General features: G+C 41.1%; 1 protein-coding gene across 1 annotated transcript in view; it reads right to left on the bottom strand.

Moving 5' to 3' along the window:
• LOC111196878 (protein kinase C-binding protein NELL1-like) overlaps positions 1–17,009 on the bottom strand; it is a 617,736-nt gene that overhangs the window by 359,135 nt on the left and 241,592 nt on the right. Inside the window, exon 12 of the mRNA XM_049473230.1 lies at positions 1,662–1,790. Within this exon, the coding sequence (XP_049329187.1) occupies positions 1,662–1,790 (129 nt within the window). The remainder of the gene's footprint in view (positions 1–1,661; positions 1,791–17,009) is intronic.

Here is a 17,009-nt window from a genome sequence, read left to right on the forward strand (position 1 = left end):
AATCAGAACTGCAGAGGACTGCGTCATATTCAGAGCTGTCTGTTCATTTTCCTGTTTTACAGGATAATAAATCTGACCACAGGTACTATTATATGGTAGCTGTTACACTGACGCTGTGGTTTCTCCAGCTTTGAAAAAGCACACTTTAATATGAGTTTATTGATTGCCAATAATTTAAGGGAGGTATCTCCTTGTAAAAAAGGAAGAAAAAAGTAAAAATACATGTAATATTATATAGTTTCCTATAATATACTTTGTAATATTTAGTTTAATATACGTACTTCAAACTATCAAAATGCACTGCAAAAATTGGTTTGGGGCTTAAATGTTTAGCATGACACAAAATAATTGCAACTATTCTAATAACGTAGCTCTAAAAACACACAAACTAATGTTAATCTTTCATTTTTCAGAATTCTACAGCAAGAACTTTTCTATAATCCTGGTACCTTATCCTATCATGCAGTTACACTTTACCTACAGTATCTCAGAAAAGTGAGTACACCCCTCGCACGTCATTTTTTATTATATTGTTTCATGTGTGTTGAGTTATTTTGAGGGCACAGTGAATTTACACTGTTATACAAGCTGAACACTTAACACTGACAACTTTACATTTTATCAAAGTGTCATATATTCAGTGTTATTCCATGAACATGGATAATAAAATATTTACAAAAATGTGAGGGGTGTACTCATTTTTGTGAGACACTGTATACAGGGAATGCAGAGGCTATAGTCTAACAAAGGCTATAGACCTTTTAATGATGTGTATAGTGGGAGGCTATAGAAGATATTTATAGAAGTTTACGGAAGTACTGCACGGTCTGTGTCAGATGAATTTTCAATTTGGCACTCATCAGTAATGAATTACCTACGATTAACTACTTTAGTACTAGAAACAGTGGACGATTTCACAGTCACATCACAGAAAGACAGGTGTGCCTTGCTGAATCTCTCACAGCAGCAAAAACACAGTATAATATAAAATCAAATTCACATGTATCTTACACTATACATACACTGTTTCCCTGACAAAGACAGGAGTGTGTATACAGAGACAATTGGAAAGGAACCACTTCTGGTTTCGTAAGTCTATATAAATAATATTTAAACCTTTTTTACACTCACAGCTCCTTTATAAGAAGAAGAACCTCTTTTGTGCCTCGATGAGACTCTGAAGCTTTATTTATAAGAGTTCGGTTCACAGTCAGTGTATGTGTTTATTTACAGAGAGCAAGTGAGCTGACGCGAGGGGACCACCACACCTACCAGCTTTTATACTGACTGTGATATAAATACAGCGCTACACACCAATTATGGCTGTGTGTGTGTGTGTGTGTCTTGGGGATTTTTGCATTGGAGTCAAGCTGAGCGCCAACGAATGCACAAACCAAACAACAGCCGAGGGAGAGAAAGAGCTGATTACGGAGAGCAGAGTCTCTGCGGACCCCGAAAAGCCAAGCTGAAGCCCCAGGACAGCACCTCACACACACACACACACACACAGCAATTCAAGAGGCCAATGAAGCACGCCTGCTAAGCTACTTGATCAAATAACTCTATTATTGCCAAGAGTCATGTGACTAACACACTCTTTCACACAAACACACACACACACACACTCTGGAGAGAAACGCAGAAGCCCCAGTGTTTCCTACCTTCGCAGTACGTGGAGTCCCCGTGGATCGATGCGTACCCGCTCTTGCACTCGCACTCCGCCTTGTTATTCCAGTTTTTGCAAACAGAGTTTTCTCCACAGATCATTCCCTCCGCACAGAAATCATGACCTAGAAGGAAAAACAGGGAGAATGTGGAATATCATCACATCACTCAGCCTGGAAACACCCCACCAGAATGGCTTTATTCCATCCAGTAAAGCTGTGTGTGCAAATTTAGCTTAGAATCCTTTGAAAATAATCACAATCAACGGGGAATTACACTGATTTCTCCAAATTCTCTCAAAACAAAGTCATTCAGAGTTTGGTTTGAGTTTGATGTAAAAACTTTTCACAGTGATGTTAAATGATAAACCCACCATCTGAACTCCAAATCAGGAAAAAAACAAATTCTTAATCTTTGTCTTTTATTTTTACACTTTTGTGATACAGCATTAATACAAAAATGTATATTGAGATTATATAGATGTTGATACCTGAGACATTTGAGACATATGAGTTTTATCCTAGTTTTAAAGAAATATATGTGTCTAAACCATTTCATAGTGTTACTTTCTAAGTTTATAGATCATAAAATTGCATATCATTTCAATGGTGGAGGGATACATGCAGCAAAATGTACAGTATTGGCTCAGATGTGCCTCTATTTTAGTTTTATTGTAAGTTGTGTTGTATATTGCGTTAATTAATATGCTTACTTGCCCAGAAATTGCATATTATCTACTAAAAAAAACAAAACAAAAAGCTCTGACTTGTGTTAGTGTTCCTGCGGGGGGAGGTTACTGCAGGTCTTGGAAAATACAGAGCAGAACAAGAGGGCATTGAAAAGCATAGTGTAAATAGAGAAACCTAGAATATATTCAATATACTGCTGTAATGAGATCACGCCTACAGTGCGTATACAGCAATTTATAATCAGTACAGTAATGACAGTGATATGATAAGTGAATCGGAAAGAGGACGTGACTCGTTCTGCTGCTGTTTATGCTGGATTTCAGCAGGAAAGCAGCTGTTCACTGGACTATTCATCAGCTTTCATAAATCACTGTATAAACACCTATCTGCGGCGCATTGGGCTGATAGATTCTGTTGGCGTCTTCAGTGACACGACTCCGTGTCTGCGTGTAAGTGGACGTTTGCTGACAGGATCCAGTCACATTTGGAGAGATTTACAGGCTGCTTATGGTCAGAATGAGGAAAGCATGACAGCTTGGGTGAGTCCATCATCAATCTTGCAAAAAAACATTATTCCCTTTACCTCGGCTAAGTGACAGCTTGCACACTGTCTGCGGCTGCAGGAAGGAGCGGCGCTTAAGCTGAAATGTGGGTTTGAATACAAGAAGAAGTGCAGAGCTCAATCCTGCAGCTCAATTTTGAAGACCTGTATAGCATTACAACCTAATACATATAGACTTCAAACCTATTCCAACATATTGGGCCCTATCGTACAAACTGTGCAAGGCATGTCACGAGGCTCTTTGCTAACTTACACCCCGTAAACAGTCTATTTTCACGCCTTGCGCCTGCACTGTTAAAATAGCGTCTGAGTTTAGGAAGAAATCTTCACTGATGGGCGTGGTGGTCGGGAAGTGAGGTGTGTTCAGGTTAATTTCTGTCATGTTGTTATTTTAGTGGTGAAAAACACAGTAGTGCCACTGACTGAAATGAACCTAGACAATCGTCAGAACCCATCCTATAGGTGAGCCATGCGCCCAGCGTGCGTACATCCAAACTAGTTAAACACACACAGGAACGGACGCACTGCAGAGCACAAATCCGACTTTTAACTTAACAATAAACAGAATAAAGAATAAAATAACATCACTGTTCCTTAAATGAGCTGCTGGTGTATCTTCACAGCGTGAATGTGCAGGTCAGTATCCTCTGCTGAGACGCACACCGCGCTGTTAAGATACAAACACGCCAAAGTCAGAGCTCACCTGCATCTTAAAGGGAATGACAACTGGCACACTGATTGTTTTTTTTCATGTTACGCCCAAAACACACTCATGATTAAATCCAGCTGTGCAATCCGCAATTGTCCGGTGCATTACAGATAACTAAAATAGGGCCCTCGACTTCAAACCCATTTCCATCTGAGAAAAACAACATGCATTTTCGTACTCACAATACTGAAACCTACTTACAACGAGACAATCCGGAGCATTGTGTAAAAGTGTATTTGTTAGTGGGAAGTAGAGCGATGCCACAGTTCATTTGATTATTTTGAGTTTTGTTATGTTAGTCACATTGTATAAATGTATTTGTTGTTAGTTTTCCAAACAATAATAAAATATGCCTAGATCAAATTAAATGTACTTATAAAGTGCTTTTTCACAACAGCTTCAAAGAAATGTGGTAAGATTTTAGTTAAGGTCTATGGATGCATGTTTATTTCTCAAGCATCATCATGTGATGCCAGGACCATGTCAGCCAATCTTTCAGGGAACAGTAATTAAATATAAGTAGGGGAGGTGGCTGAGAGAGCAGTGTTTTTTAGTAAATTTTACATGAGTATTTTTTTATCTGCAGGTTTAGATGTATGAATGTATGTTTAGTGGGCCCTGTTGGGCTCAGGTTCCTATACTGATACCAGTAAAGCAACATCTGCTATTCCTACTGGTCTGCTGAATGCCTGTTCCGCCTCCTGCTGAGCTTCTCTTACCTTCTAGAGCTCATATGTTCCACTGTGTTATATATGTCATATTGTTATTCTCAAATCCTCTGTGTGACTTTGGTTAAGTTAATGTGACTGAAATCGGACTTTTTCTATATCATAATCGTGACACAGAAACATACAGCATCTGATATTTTAAGTCCAATCTGGACCACTTAGTAATACAGTATTAAAATTCAATTGTCTTGCCCACACTCAGCTCTGCCTGCCTGCGACTACATTGCCCAGGATGCACCACACAGCAACATTACACCAATTTCCGGTCACATGACACAACACATGACACTTCCAGCAGGTCACCTGACTACTAGCCACATGGTTTAGCTCATTTGCTCTTAATCTTAGCTGATCGTGTTTTTCCATTGTCTGCAGCACCACAACTATGTCAGAACAGCCAGATCAGAAATCATGCGATTCTTACGTCAAAGAGATGAAAAAAGGGTGTGAGAGGACAATGGACATAAGTAGATGGCGAAAAGGATGACAGCAGTGAGGAAGGGTTTCAGTGGCATGAATAATGTGGTGACAGAGCTCAAATATTTGGACTGATGTCTCTGATTCAATAATATCATAATGCTTGTGTCACAAACTGCTCAGTGTTTCTTTTTTTTTTATTTTTATCCCATTTTCTCCAAATATACACAGCCAATTATCAAACCCACTCATTAGGACTCCCCCTATCACTAGTGATGCCCCACCACAAGGAGGGTGAAGACTAGCACACGCTTCCTCCGATATATGTGAAGTCAGACTCCACCTTTTTTTAAATTGATGCTGATGCAGCATTGCTGAGTAGCATCACAGCGCACTCGGAGGAAAACGCAGCGACTCAGTTCCGATACATCAGCTCACAGATGCCTTGTGCTGATCCACATCACCCTTTGGATTGATGAGGGGAGAGAGCGCCATCTACCCACCCAGAGAGAGCAAGGCCAATTGTGCGCTCTCAGTAGCCGATGGCAAGCTACATGAACAGGATTCGAACTGGTGATCTTCTAATCATAGTGGCAGCTCTTAGCCCGCTGGACCACTCGGAACCTCTGCTCAGTGTTTCAAATTAAATGGACGAAAGCAAGGACACAAGCAAAGATACATACAGTGAGCTGGAACAGTGTATAGAGCCTGTGATTCGGATGAGGATCAAACCGAAAAACAGTATGACCTGTTCAGACAGATGTCAGATATGGCTCACATTAAAAAATAGTTTGAGAAGGCAACAAAAAAAACCATCAGATTTGGCAAAAAAGCATAATTTGGGTCACTTTCACTTGCTATGTGAACATAGCCTAGAAATTTCTCTTCTGCTGAGACACGTTTGGCATCTGACATGTGCTTCTTCACCAAGAGATGCTAGGAGCTCGTCTATCATTCCATCTTTAAAACACATCCAGATGTTCATTATTCTCTTAAACGGATGTGGTTTAAAGCAGGGGGATCAGAGCCTTTTCCACCTCACGACCCACCTGTTCATAATATGAAAGCATAAACCTGCTTACCTACTAATAAAAGCCTGAGCAATAGCTATAAATATATACAATCCATTAGTGTTCAGATGCAGAAAGTCTGGGGTTTTGGGTCACTGGGGGTTCTGTATCATGTATTTTCTATGTGTAATGTTTTGCCTGATTCTTTGTCCTGTAATCATGTTTCTGTAAAGCTGCTTTGTGCCAACACCAGTTGTAAAAAGCGCTATACAAATAAATTTGATTTGATTTGATTAACATTACCAGCTCCCCCCAGATCTGTATTTGAAATATGTGATGTGCCACATGCCCTAAGATTTCATTTATTTTGCCACATGGCCTTGTTTCTTTGAGTTCCTTCTGTGATACATTTTAATTTTGCGGTTTTCTATGTTAAAAAATAAAATCTGATTGATCACATCAATATTCTGTGAAATGTAAATAAAAGAATGAATGTAAAAATGCAATTATATTTATATTAGTAATGTCAATTAAAATACTAGTTTATATTTGTATGTTAAAGGGGAGATAAAACCAACATGAGGCACTGGAATAAAGAATGCATGATAAACTGGAGGATTTTTTTTTTTTTACTTTATTATAAACATCTCAGCTTGGTTGTAAGGATTTCTGAATTAGAACTTAATTTGCTTAGTATAAAAGAGCATTTTCACACCTGTAGTTGGTTTCTCTGGTCCGGATCAGTTGATGAGTTTGTTTATTTGGAGCGTTTCTCTCTCTGTTTGGTTTGGTTTCAAACAGGCACAAACCTAAATGCACCAAAATGTGCAGAAATGAACTACAGGTGTGAAAAACACCCTAAATCATCTCAGATTGGAGCTTGCGCACTAGTCTACATTACACCCACATAAAGAACTGTGTTCTCCATGTTCCTCCCCTGCACTTCCAGTGAAGAGATGGTCCCTCCACATCCTGATCATGATCATGCTGAACTCCCTGTGTCACTGAAGAAACAACTAGAAGAATCCTCAATACCTCTAATAATCAGACTGCACTAATATCTCAGTTACAATCCAAGCAGTTCCTACTTTCAAGATTTCAGGCTGATGATAAGAGCATCATGTTTTACACAGGCTTTCCAGATTACAACAACTCCCTTGAGATCTCCTAACATCATAGCCAATAAAGGCTTTCTCATCACAGATCTTCTTTCTGAAATAAATATCTCCCATGTAATCCCACGCTTTCATTATTATTATTTCAGCCCAGATGAGGTGAGCCAGACACAAGCAATAGCCAAACCTCGTATTCATGTTGAGTGTGCTATTAAAAGGATTAAATAATATCCCTCAAATATTTAAAAGATTTACCCATATATATATATATATATATTAATCATGACACTAGTGGGCTCTGTTCTGTAGAAAACCTCCTCCTATGGCAGATCACAGTACGTGAGGCTCACTGACGGTATAGCTGAGACTGTGGTCAGTAGCACTGGAGCACCACAGGGGACTGTGCTCTCCCCCTTCCTCTTCACTCTCTACACATCAGACTTCCAGTACAACTCTGAGATGTGCCACCTGCAGAAATTCTCAGATGACACTGCCATCGTTGGGTGTGTGAAGGGTGGTCAGGAGGAGGAGTACAAGAGACAGGTGGATGACTTTGTTGCTTGGTGCCGACTGAACCAACTGCAGTTAAACATATCCAAGACCAAGGAGATGGTGGTGGACTTCCGTAGGTCTGGACCACCCTTGCAGCCAGTCTCCATCGAGGGGCTTGATGTGGAGACAGTAAAGACCTACAAGTACCTTGGTCTGCAGCTGGACAACAAACTGGATTGGTCAACAAATACAGACACCCTGTACAGGAAGGGACAGAGCCGGCTCTATTTCTTGAGGAGACTGCGGTCCTTTAACATCTGTAAGAAGCTTCTGCAGATGTTCTACCAATCAATCGTGGCCAGCATTCTCTTCTACGCTGTGGTGTGCTGGGGAGGCAACATGAAGAGGAGAGATGCATCACGGCTGGACAAGCTGGTCAGGAGGGCCGGGGCAGTGGTTGGAATGGAGCTGGACTCTCTGGTTACAATAGCTGAGAGAAGGACTTTGGATAAACTGCTTTCTATCATGAACAATGATAGTCACCCACTTCACACCACCATCATGAAGCAGAGGAGTGTGTTCAGTGGCAGACTGCTGTCACAGAGCTGCACAACAGACAGACTCTGGGACATCGGGGACGGGATGCTGCTGCCGACTGAGTTTAATCTAGTCACACCACATGGACATTATTACTCAACCACTTAATTACTATTTATATTAACACTTCCCCAACCTCACTTACATTCAAGTACACTTTACTCATGATTGGGTATTCACATATTCACTTTACAGAACTATATTTGTTACATATAAATATTTTAATTTCTATTTATATTTCTATGGCACATCAGTCACTTTCATAATCAGTGTCATTGCACACTGCACTTTGCTCTGTTAATTATTTAATGACAATTAGCAACATCTACTGCACTGCTCCGTTTACAGATAGATCTTTATCTTGTATAGAAAGCTTTTTACACCCTTATATATTTTCTATTCTTCTGTGTTTTAATTTATGTTTGAATGTGTTTCTTATTGTATTGTGTTGTTGCTGCTGGATGCCTAAATTTTCTTCGGGATACATAAAGTGAGAATCTGTCTGTCTGTCTGTCTGTCTATCTATGTGTCATTTTAGCCTAAGATTCCTCCAGCGATACAATTATTTTTTTTTTACTTGAATGGTGTCACTTTAATCTAAAATGACTGGCTATAATGTGGGACATAATGAATGACAATGACTGACTGTTTTACAGTTCATTTTGTATAATTTTTTAAAAATCTTTAATCTGAGCCAGAATTTCAATGAGAAGAACAAGTTTAAACTAATAAATCACTTGTTTATTAAAGTTATTAGATCTTTTAATTACTTTTGTTGTATAAATCAGACAGGACATAACTAAAATATAAATGTCAATTTTGGATTTCATGTTCTCTCGATCTTTAGGCGTGAAGTACAAATTACATTACATTACATTTAGTGGATGCTTTTATCCAAAGTGACTTATAAATAAAGATGTACATTAGCAATAGAGGACATATAAGCTCAAGACAAAAACTTTCAGTGCCTAAAGGAGACCAAAGGGTAAATAATGGGATAGAGGAGGAAAGGAGGGGAAGAAGTAAATGAGGTTAGAAGTAGGTAGTTAGTTAGAGGTGTTAGGAGAGTAAGTGCTCTTTGAAGAGCTCTGTCTTCAGGAGTTTATTAAAGATAGTGAGAGATTCTCCTGATCTGGTAGTAGAAGGTAGTTAGTTAGAGGTGTTAGGAGAGTAAGTGCTCTTTGAAGAGCTCTGTCTTCAGGAGTTTATTAAAGATAGTGAGAGATTCTCCTGATCTGGTAGTAGAAGGTAGTTAGTTAGAGGTGTTAGGAGAGTAAGTGCTCTTTGAAGAGCTCTGTCTTCAGGAGTTTATTAAAAAGTTTCTTTATCTGGTAGTAGAAGGATGTTTGCTCCACCATTGGGGAACTCTGTATGAGAACAGTCTGGATTTGCTTTGTGTGAATGTTTGGTAAAGTGAGGCGACGTTTAATGGAGGAGCGCAGCGGCCGGGAGGTAACATAGACCTTTAGAAACAAGTGAGGTAGGAGGAAGCCTGTTCCATCACCACCTGTAGGCCTTCGTAAGAGCTTTGAATTTAATGCAAGCAGCAACTGGTAGCCAGGAAAGCTCAGTGAGCAGTGTAATGCCCGTTTTGGCTGGTTGAAGATCAGGCAAGATGCTGCGTTCTGGATCATCTGTAGTGGCTTTACTACACACAAGCTGGGAGGCACATTAGAACTGCATTGCAGTAGTCAAGGCATGAGATGACCACTGCTTGGACCAGTAGTCGGGTGGCCTGTTGTGTCAGAAATGGTCGAATTTGTTTGATATTGCAAAGCACAAAGCGGCAGAACCAAGCAACTGCGGCCAATTACACACATGTTTCAGGTCCTTTTAGCACCTGACAAAGACATCACACCATGTCCTACCAGAGATGCCCATCTGCCCAATCATCTGGGAGTAGTACTTAGTACAAGTATGCACAGTCTTTAAAACTGTCCTTGTCTGGACACTTGATTTCCAGAACCTCATAAGTTGGCGCTGCATTACAGTCACTCACTTTCCTGTCAGGCGAGGCACCAAGACACAGAACATGGGGTTTTTCACCAACCTGCAGGGGTAGACTTCATTACCTGTGATGTCCTTGTACTCCTCAGCAGCAAGTACAATTGCCACATTTCAGGCTTCAAAGATAAAGATATGAAATTGCAATATTTTGTGAAAAATCAACAACAAGTGAGGCACAATCGTGAGGTAGAATGAAAATTATTGGATATTTTAAACTTTTTTTAGAAATAAAAAACTGAAAAGTGGGGCGTGCAATACTATTCCCCCCCTTGCGTTAATACTTTGCAGCACCACCTTTTGCTGTGATTACAGCTGCAAGTCGCTTGGGGTTTGTCTCTATCAGTTTTGCACATCGGGAGACTGAAATTTTTGCCCATTCTCCCTTGCAAAACAGCTGAATCTCAGTGAGGTTGGATGGAGAGTGTTGGTTTGTGAACAGCAGTTTTCAGCTCTTTCCACATATTCTCCATTGGATTCAGGTCTGGACTTTGACTTGGCCTTTCAAGCACCTGGATACATTTATTTGTGAACCGTTCCACTCTAGATTTTGCTTTATGTTTTGGATCATTGTCTTGTTGGAAGATAAATCTCCGTCCCAGTCTCAGGCCCAAACCATGATACTACCACCACCATGTTTCACTCTGTTGATGGTGTGTTCAGGGTGATGAGCTGTGTTACTTTTTAGCCACACAAAGCACTTTGTATTTAGGCCAAAAAGTTCAACTTTGGTCTCATATGACCACAGAACCTTCTTCCACATGCTTGCTGTACAAAAAGCACTTCTTATATCTTTCTTTCAGCAGTGGCTTTCTCATTTCCACTCTTCCATAAAGGCCAAATTTGTGGAGTGCATGATTTGTAGTTGTCCTGTCAACAAATTCTTCCACCTTAGCTGTAGATCTCTGCAGGTCATCCAGAGTGATCATGGGCCTCTTGGCTGCATTTCTGATCAGTCTTCTCCTTGTTTGAGCTGTAAGTTTAGAGGGACGGCCGGATCTTGGTAGATTTGCAGTGGGTCTGATTCTCCTTCCATTTCAATATGATGGCTTGCACAGGGCTCCTTGAGAAGTTTAAAGCTTGGAAAATCTTTTTGTATCCAATTCCGGCTTTAAACTTCTCCACAACAGTATCTCGGAGCTGCCTGTTGTGTTCCTTGGTCTTCATGAAGCTCTTTTTTTTTCAGATGTTCTGCATCAGACAGCCAGGCCACCATAGTAATATGCTTTAGTGTCATCAGGACAGTGCTGAAGGTGTGATGGCAGGGGAAATGAAGTGCAATTGTCACTGGAAATGGACAGTGAGTTACATGTTTGGATAGATAATGCAGAACCCTATGGAACGTTTCCAAATTCTATAGAGTCTCTCACATGGTACCTCACTGGCAGGCAGTGGTGTTATCCATTGCATCACACCAACCAGTGTCAGAGTGTCTTTACTATGTCTTTACTATCTAAAAGACAGGAAAAGTAAATTTTACGTAGCTCAAAACACACAAAGAGCATGTACTTTTTACTGTTTCTTAATTAATCATTGGTGTGTGTTGGCCGTAACTTGAAATAAAATAATCAGTGTGTCTCTTGCCATTCCCTGTAAGAGCCAGGTGCACGAGCAGATAATGTACAGGAACAGCAATGTTTTTTGCCTCACTTTATCTGATATACTTTATGAAAAACCACAGGTTGTCCATGCAACACAGGTGGAGAAATCCTGGTTTAAAGGATGGTGTGACACACAGGGGTTGGACAATAAAACTGAAACACCCGTCATTTTAGTGTGGGAGGTTTAATGGCTAAATTGGAGCAGCCTGGTGTTCAATCTTCATTAATTGCACATTGCAGCAGTAAGAGCAGAGTGTGAAGGTTCAATTAGCAGGGTAAGAGCACAGTTCTGCTCTAAATACTGCAATGCACACAACATTATGGGAGACATACCAGAGTTGAAAAGAGGACAAATTGTTGGTGCACGTCTTGCTGGAGCATCTGTGACCAAGACAGCAAGTCTTTGTGATGCATCAAGAGCCACGGTATCCAGGGTAACGTCAGCATACCACCAAGAAGAACCAACCACATCCAACAGGATTAACTGTGGACGCTGTAAGAGGAAGCTGTCTGAAAGGGATGTTCGGGTGCTAACCCGGATTGTATCCAAAAAACATAAAACCACGACTGATCAAATCACGCAGAATTCAATGTGCACCTCAACTCTCCTGTTTCCACCAGAACTGTCCGTCACCACAATCAATTATTGTGCTCTAAAACCATTACATTACATTACATTACATTTCATTACATTTGGCAGACGCTTTTGTCCAAAACGACTTACAATAATGAAGTACAAAGTAATAGGAATTTAGATAACCCATTTTTAGATAGGGCTTAAAGGAGGTCGAAGGGAAATAAAGGGATAGAGAAGTGAAGGAGGGGAAGAAGGAAATGGGGTTAGAAGTAGTTAGTGTGTTAGAGGTGTTAAGAGAGTAAGTGCTCTTTGAAGAGCTCTGTCTTCAGGAGTTTATTAAAGATAGTGAGAGATTCTCCTGATCTGGTAGTAGAAGGTAGTTAGTTAGAGGTGTTAGGAGAGTAAGTGCTCTTTGAAGAGCTCTGTCTTCAGGAGTTTATTAAAGATAGTGAGAGATTCTCCTGATCTGGTAGTAGAAGGTAGTTTGTTCCACCATTGGGGAACTCTGTATGAGAACAGTCTGGATTGCTTTGTGTGAATGTTTGTTTGGTAAAGCGAGGCGACGTTCATTGGAGGAGCGCAGCGGCCGGGAGGTAGCGTAAGTCTTCAGGAGCGAGTGTAGGTAGGAAGGAGCTGTTCTGTATCACCTTGTAGGCGATTGTAAGAGTTTTGAATTTGATGCGAGCATCAACTGGTAGCCAGTGGAGCTCAATGAGCAGCGGGGTGACATGTGCCCGTTTTGGTTGGTTGAAGACCAAACGTGCTGCTGCGTTCTGGATCATTTGGAGTGGTTTTACTACGCAGGCCGGGAGGCCAGTTAGTACGGCATTGCAGTAGTCGAGGCGTGAGATGACCGCTTGCACCAGGAGTTGGGTGGCCTGTTGCGTCAGAAACTGTCTAATTTTCCTGATGTTATAAAGCGCGAAGCGGCAGGATCGAGCAACTGAGGCCACATGGTGCGTGAAGGAGAGCTGGTCATCAACCAGAACACCCAGGTTCCTAGCAACCTTTGTCAGTGAGAGAGAGAGAGAGTCGATACTTATAGAGAAGTTGTGTTGAAAAGATGGTTTTGCTGGTATAACCAGAAGTTCAGTCTTTGAGAGATTTAATTGAAGGTGATGCTCCTTCATCCATGAGGATATGTCAGAGAGACACTGCGATATCCGTGCAGAGATTGAGTTATCTTCAGGTGAGAACGACAGGTATAGCTGGGTGTCATCAGCAAAGCAATGGTAGGAAAATCCGTGTGAGCGGACAACCTGACCAAGAGAGGCGGTGTATATTGAGAAGAGAAGGGGACCCAGTACCGAACCCTGGGGAACCCCAGTGGATAAGGAGCGGGCTGAGGACAGCTGTCCTTACCACGACACCTTGAACGAGCGCCCAGTGAGGTCTGATCTGAACCATGACAGCACATTGTCTGAGATCCCCATGTTTGAAAGTATAGTTAGGAGGAAGTCGTGGTTGACTGTGTCAAATGCGGCCGAGAGGTCCAGCAGAATGAGCACTGAGGACTGACCTGCAGCTCTAGCAGTTTTTAACGCTTCAGTCACAGACAACAGAGCTGTCTCGGTAGAGTGTCCTTTCTTGAACCCAGATTGGTTCTGGTCCAGAAGGTCATTCTGGGAGAGGAAGCCAGAGACCTGATTTAGAACTGCTCTTTCTAGTGTTTTAGAGAGAAAGGGCAGTAGTGAGACCGGTCTGTAGTTGTCAACCTGGGCGGGGTTGAGAGAAGGCTTTTTAAGCAGTGGTGTCACATGTGCTTGTTTGAAAGCAGTTGGGAATACACCAGAAGTTAAAGAGGCATTGATCGTGTGAGTGATAGCCGGAATGATTGCAGGTGCGATAGTTTGCAGTAGGTTTGAAGGAATTGGGTCAAGCGGACACGTAGTAGGACGGCTACGTGTTAGGAGAGCCAGTGTCTCGTTCTCAGTGAGAGAAGTGAACGAGGAGAAAGCAACGCCTTCGGTGGAGGGACACCGGGCAGTAGAGGATGCAGTAGGACTGCTACATTGTGCATCAGTAAACTGGTTGCTGATGGCCGCCACTTTGCCAGTAAAGAATGATGCAAGTGTTTCAGCAGTATGGCATGTAGCCGGAGGGTTGAGTAGTGATTTAAATGAAGCAAATATTTTCCGGGAGTCTGTGAGGGAGCTGAATTTATTGTGATAAATTGTGATGATAGCAGTCGTGATGCTGGCTGAGAAGGAAGCCAGGAGCAGTTGGTAGTTTTTTAGGTCTGCTTGTTTTTGGTTTTTATGCCATTTTCTTTCGGCAGCTCGGAGTTTGGAACGTAGTTCCCTGAGTGTGTCATTTTTGAGCCATGGCTGCAGTTTGTTTGAGCTAATGGCTCGAGATGTAAGAGGACAGAGGTTGTCCAAACAGGAGCTTAGTGTGGAGCAGAGTGTATCGGTGGCATCATTTACATTGAGTGATGAAAATGACTCAATGCAGTTCTCTCAGCGAGGAGTACTGGTCTGCTGAGATATCTCGTAAATTTCGGCGGAACGAGACCATAGTAGGAGTAGCCGTGGGTTTGTTCGAAATATGAATATTGAGTTTCATGAAGTAGTGATCCGAGAGGTGCAAAGGAGTGACACCTCTCGGATAAAACCAGGTGTTTTAGTTTCATTGTCCAACCCCTGCATTTTCACCTATAAAAAATAAATCAACAAATAAAAACTTCTCCACAGAGCTGAACAGTTGCAGTCATTTGCAGTGAAATTACAAATTTAGCTTTAAATAAAGAAATAAATACCTGTTCCATCATTACAGACATCCCACCCTGCAAACACTCATATCAAACAGACAGTAACTTGCAGAAGAGGTGGGATGTCTGACTTTATAATATAAATATACAGCTCTGAAAAAAAATAAGAGACTGCTTCAGTTTCTGAATCAGTTTCTCTGATTTTGCTATTTACAGGTTTATGTTTGAGTAAAATGAACATTGTTGTTTTATTCTATAAACTACAGACAACATTTCTCCCAAATTCCAAATAAAAATATTCTCATTTAGAGCATTTATTTACAGAAAATGAGAAATGACTGAAATAACAAAAGTTAACAGAGTTTTCAGACCTCAAATAATGCAAAGAAAACAAGTTCATATTCATAAAGTTTTAAGAGTTTAGAAATATTTGGTGAAATAACCCTGGTGGTTTTTAATCACAGTTTTCATGCATCTTGGCATCATGTTCTCCTCCACCAGTCTTACACACTGCTTTTGGATAACTTTATGCTGCTTTACTCCTGGTGCAAAAATTCAAGCAGTTCAGCTTTATTTGATGGTTTGTGATCATCCATCTTCCTCTTGATTATATATATATACAATCAAAGAAACTCATCGTTTTTAAGTGTCTTATTTTTTATTTTTTTTCCAGAGCTGTATTACAACTCTTTATACATTTTTTTTAATGCAGTGTAGTTTCAAAAAACAGAAATGGTACACGCTATTAAAATATTTAAGTAAATTAATAAAGACAAGATACTCAGTTGTGAATCTCCGCTGATCATATCCATTCCATAACTCTGACCTCTGAACATACCCTCAGATATAAACCTGGACCCTGGTTCCTCACAGTTCTCACTATAACTGGAACTCATTTTCAGCTTTTAGTCAGATTTTCTCACAGTCTAGTGAAAACAGCCTCTTGAACTCCCTCCCGCACTCCAGGGAATCAGCCTGGCATTAAGAGAACAGCGGAACGCCGGTGTATACGAGCATCACCAGCGAGCACTCTGCTAAATCACAGCCTTCCTCAATCCCCGAGGACAAGAGCAACATCTTAGAAAAGCCTTCAAAGCAGATGGCAGCAGTTTCCCGTCTCTTTTAAACTCCACTGTGTACTCAAGTCCTGATTCAACCCACAACACAAAGCATCCACACTCACCTCACCTGCTCCACACACCACTTCACTCTGTTCCACACCTCACATTTCACCTGCACTCGCTAATGAGCCGCTACTACAGCGGTCACACCAGCGATGCTGCAGGAGAACCTGAAAACAGAGTCTGAAGAACCTCCAGCTGAAGCTGAGAGACTTAAAACACCGATTTAAAGGATAAATAAAACCGCTGCATATATACAGCATATATTACACCCACTACGTTTAGGTGTTCTTTGCACTTTTTGTTATAGCCGGTCTGAATATAAGCTACATATCTCCACCCATTCACCCTACAGCAGTTTATCTCAGTTTTAAAGGCACAGTATGTTTAATTCTAAGAGAGGTGAGGAATAATCATGTAGATAAGCATGTCATTATTCCTGGTTAATTAAAGAAAATACCATATACAACAAAGAATGTAGAATCCATTATCTAGAGTCTACTATTCCTCATATTTTTCATTTGGTTACAGGTATAAATATTACTGATTCTGGTTTATTTTCAGACCGGGCAGATATCTGTATTCTCCTGACTGAATGAGCAGCAGAAATATATTCATTTTAAGAGATATAAATATTAACATGCTGCTAAAAATCAGTTTATTTCATAAAACCGCGCCCTGCTTCAGCATTTCTGCTCCGATCTGCTGTAGCTTTTCACCTTCACTCACTGTATCCAGCTGTAACCTCTTTCATCTCAGACGCTCTGTGTGCTCTTATCAGAAAACATGCTCCATATTGTCCCTGAGCACAGCGGCCCCAACCGGGCCAAGCACAGACTTCTACATAAAAGAGAAATCACAAGCACAAGATGAAGAACTGAGCAAACCCACCCAGCACCAGACCCAGCACCAACCCAGCACCAGACCCAGCACCAGACCCAGCACCCACACCCAGCACCAGACCCAGCACCAACCCAGCACCCAGACCCAGCACCAGACCCAGCACCCAGAC

Source organism: Astyanax mexicanus, unplaced genomic scaffold (assembly GCF_023375975.1).
Source record: "Astyanax mexicanus isolate ESR-SI-001 unplaced genomic scaffold, AstMex3_surface scaffold_35, whole genome shotgun sequence".
Taxonomy (NCBI): Eukaryota; Metazoa; Chordata; class Actinopteri; order Characiformes; family Acestrorhamphidae; genus Astyanax; species Astyanax mexicanus.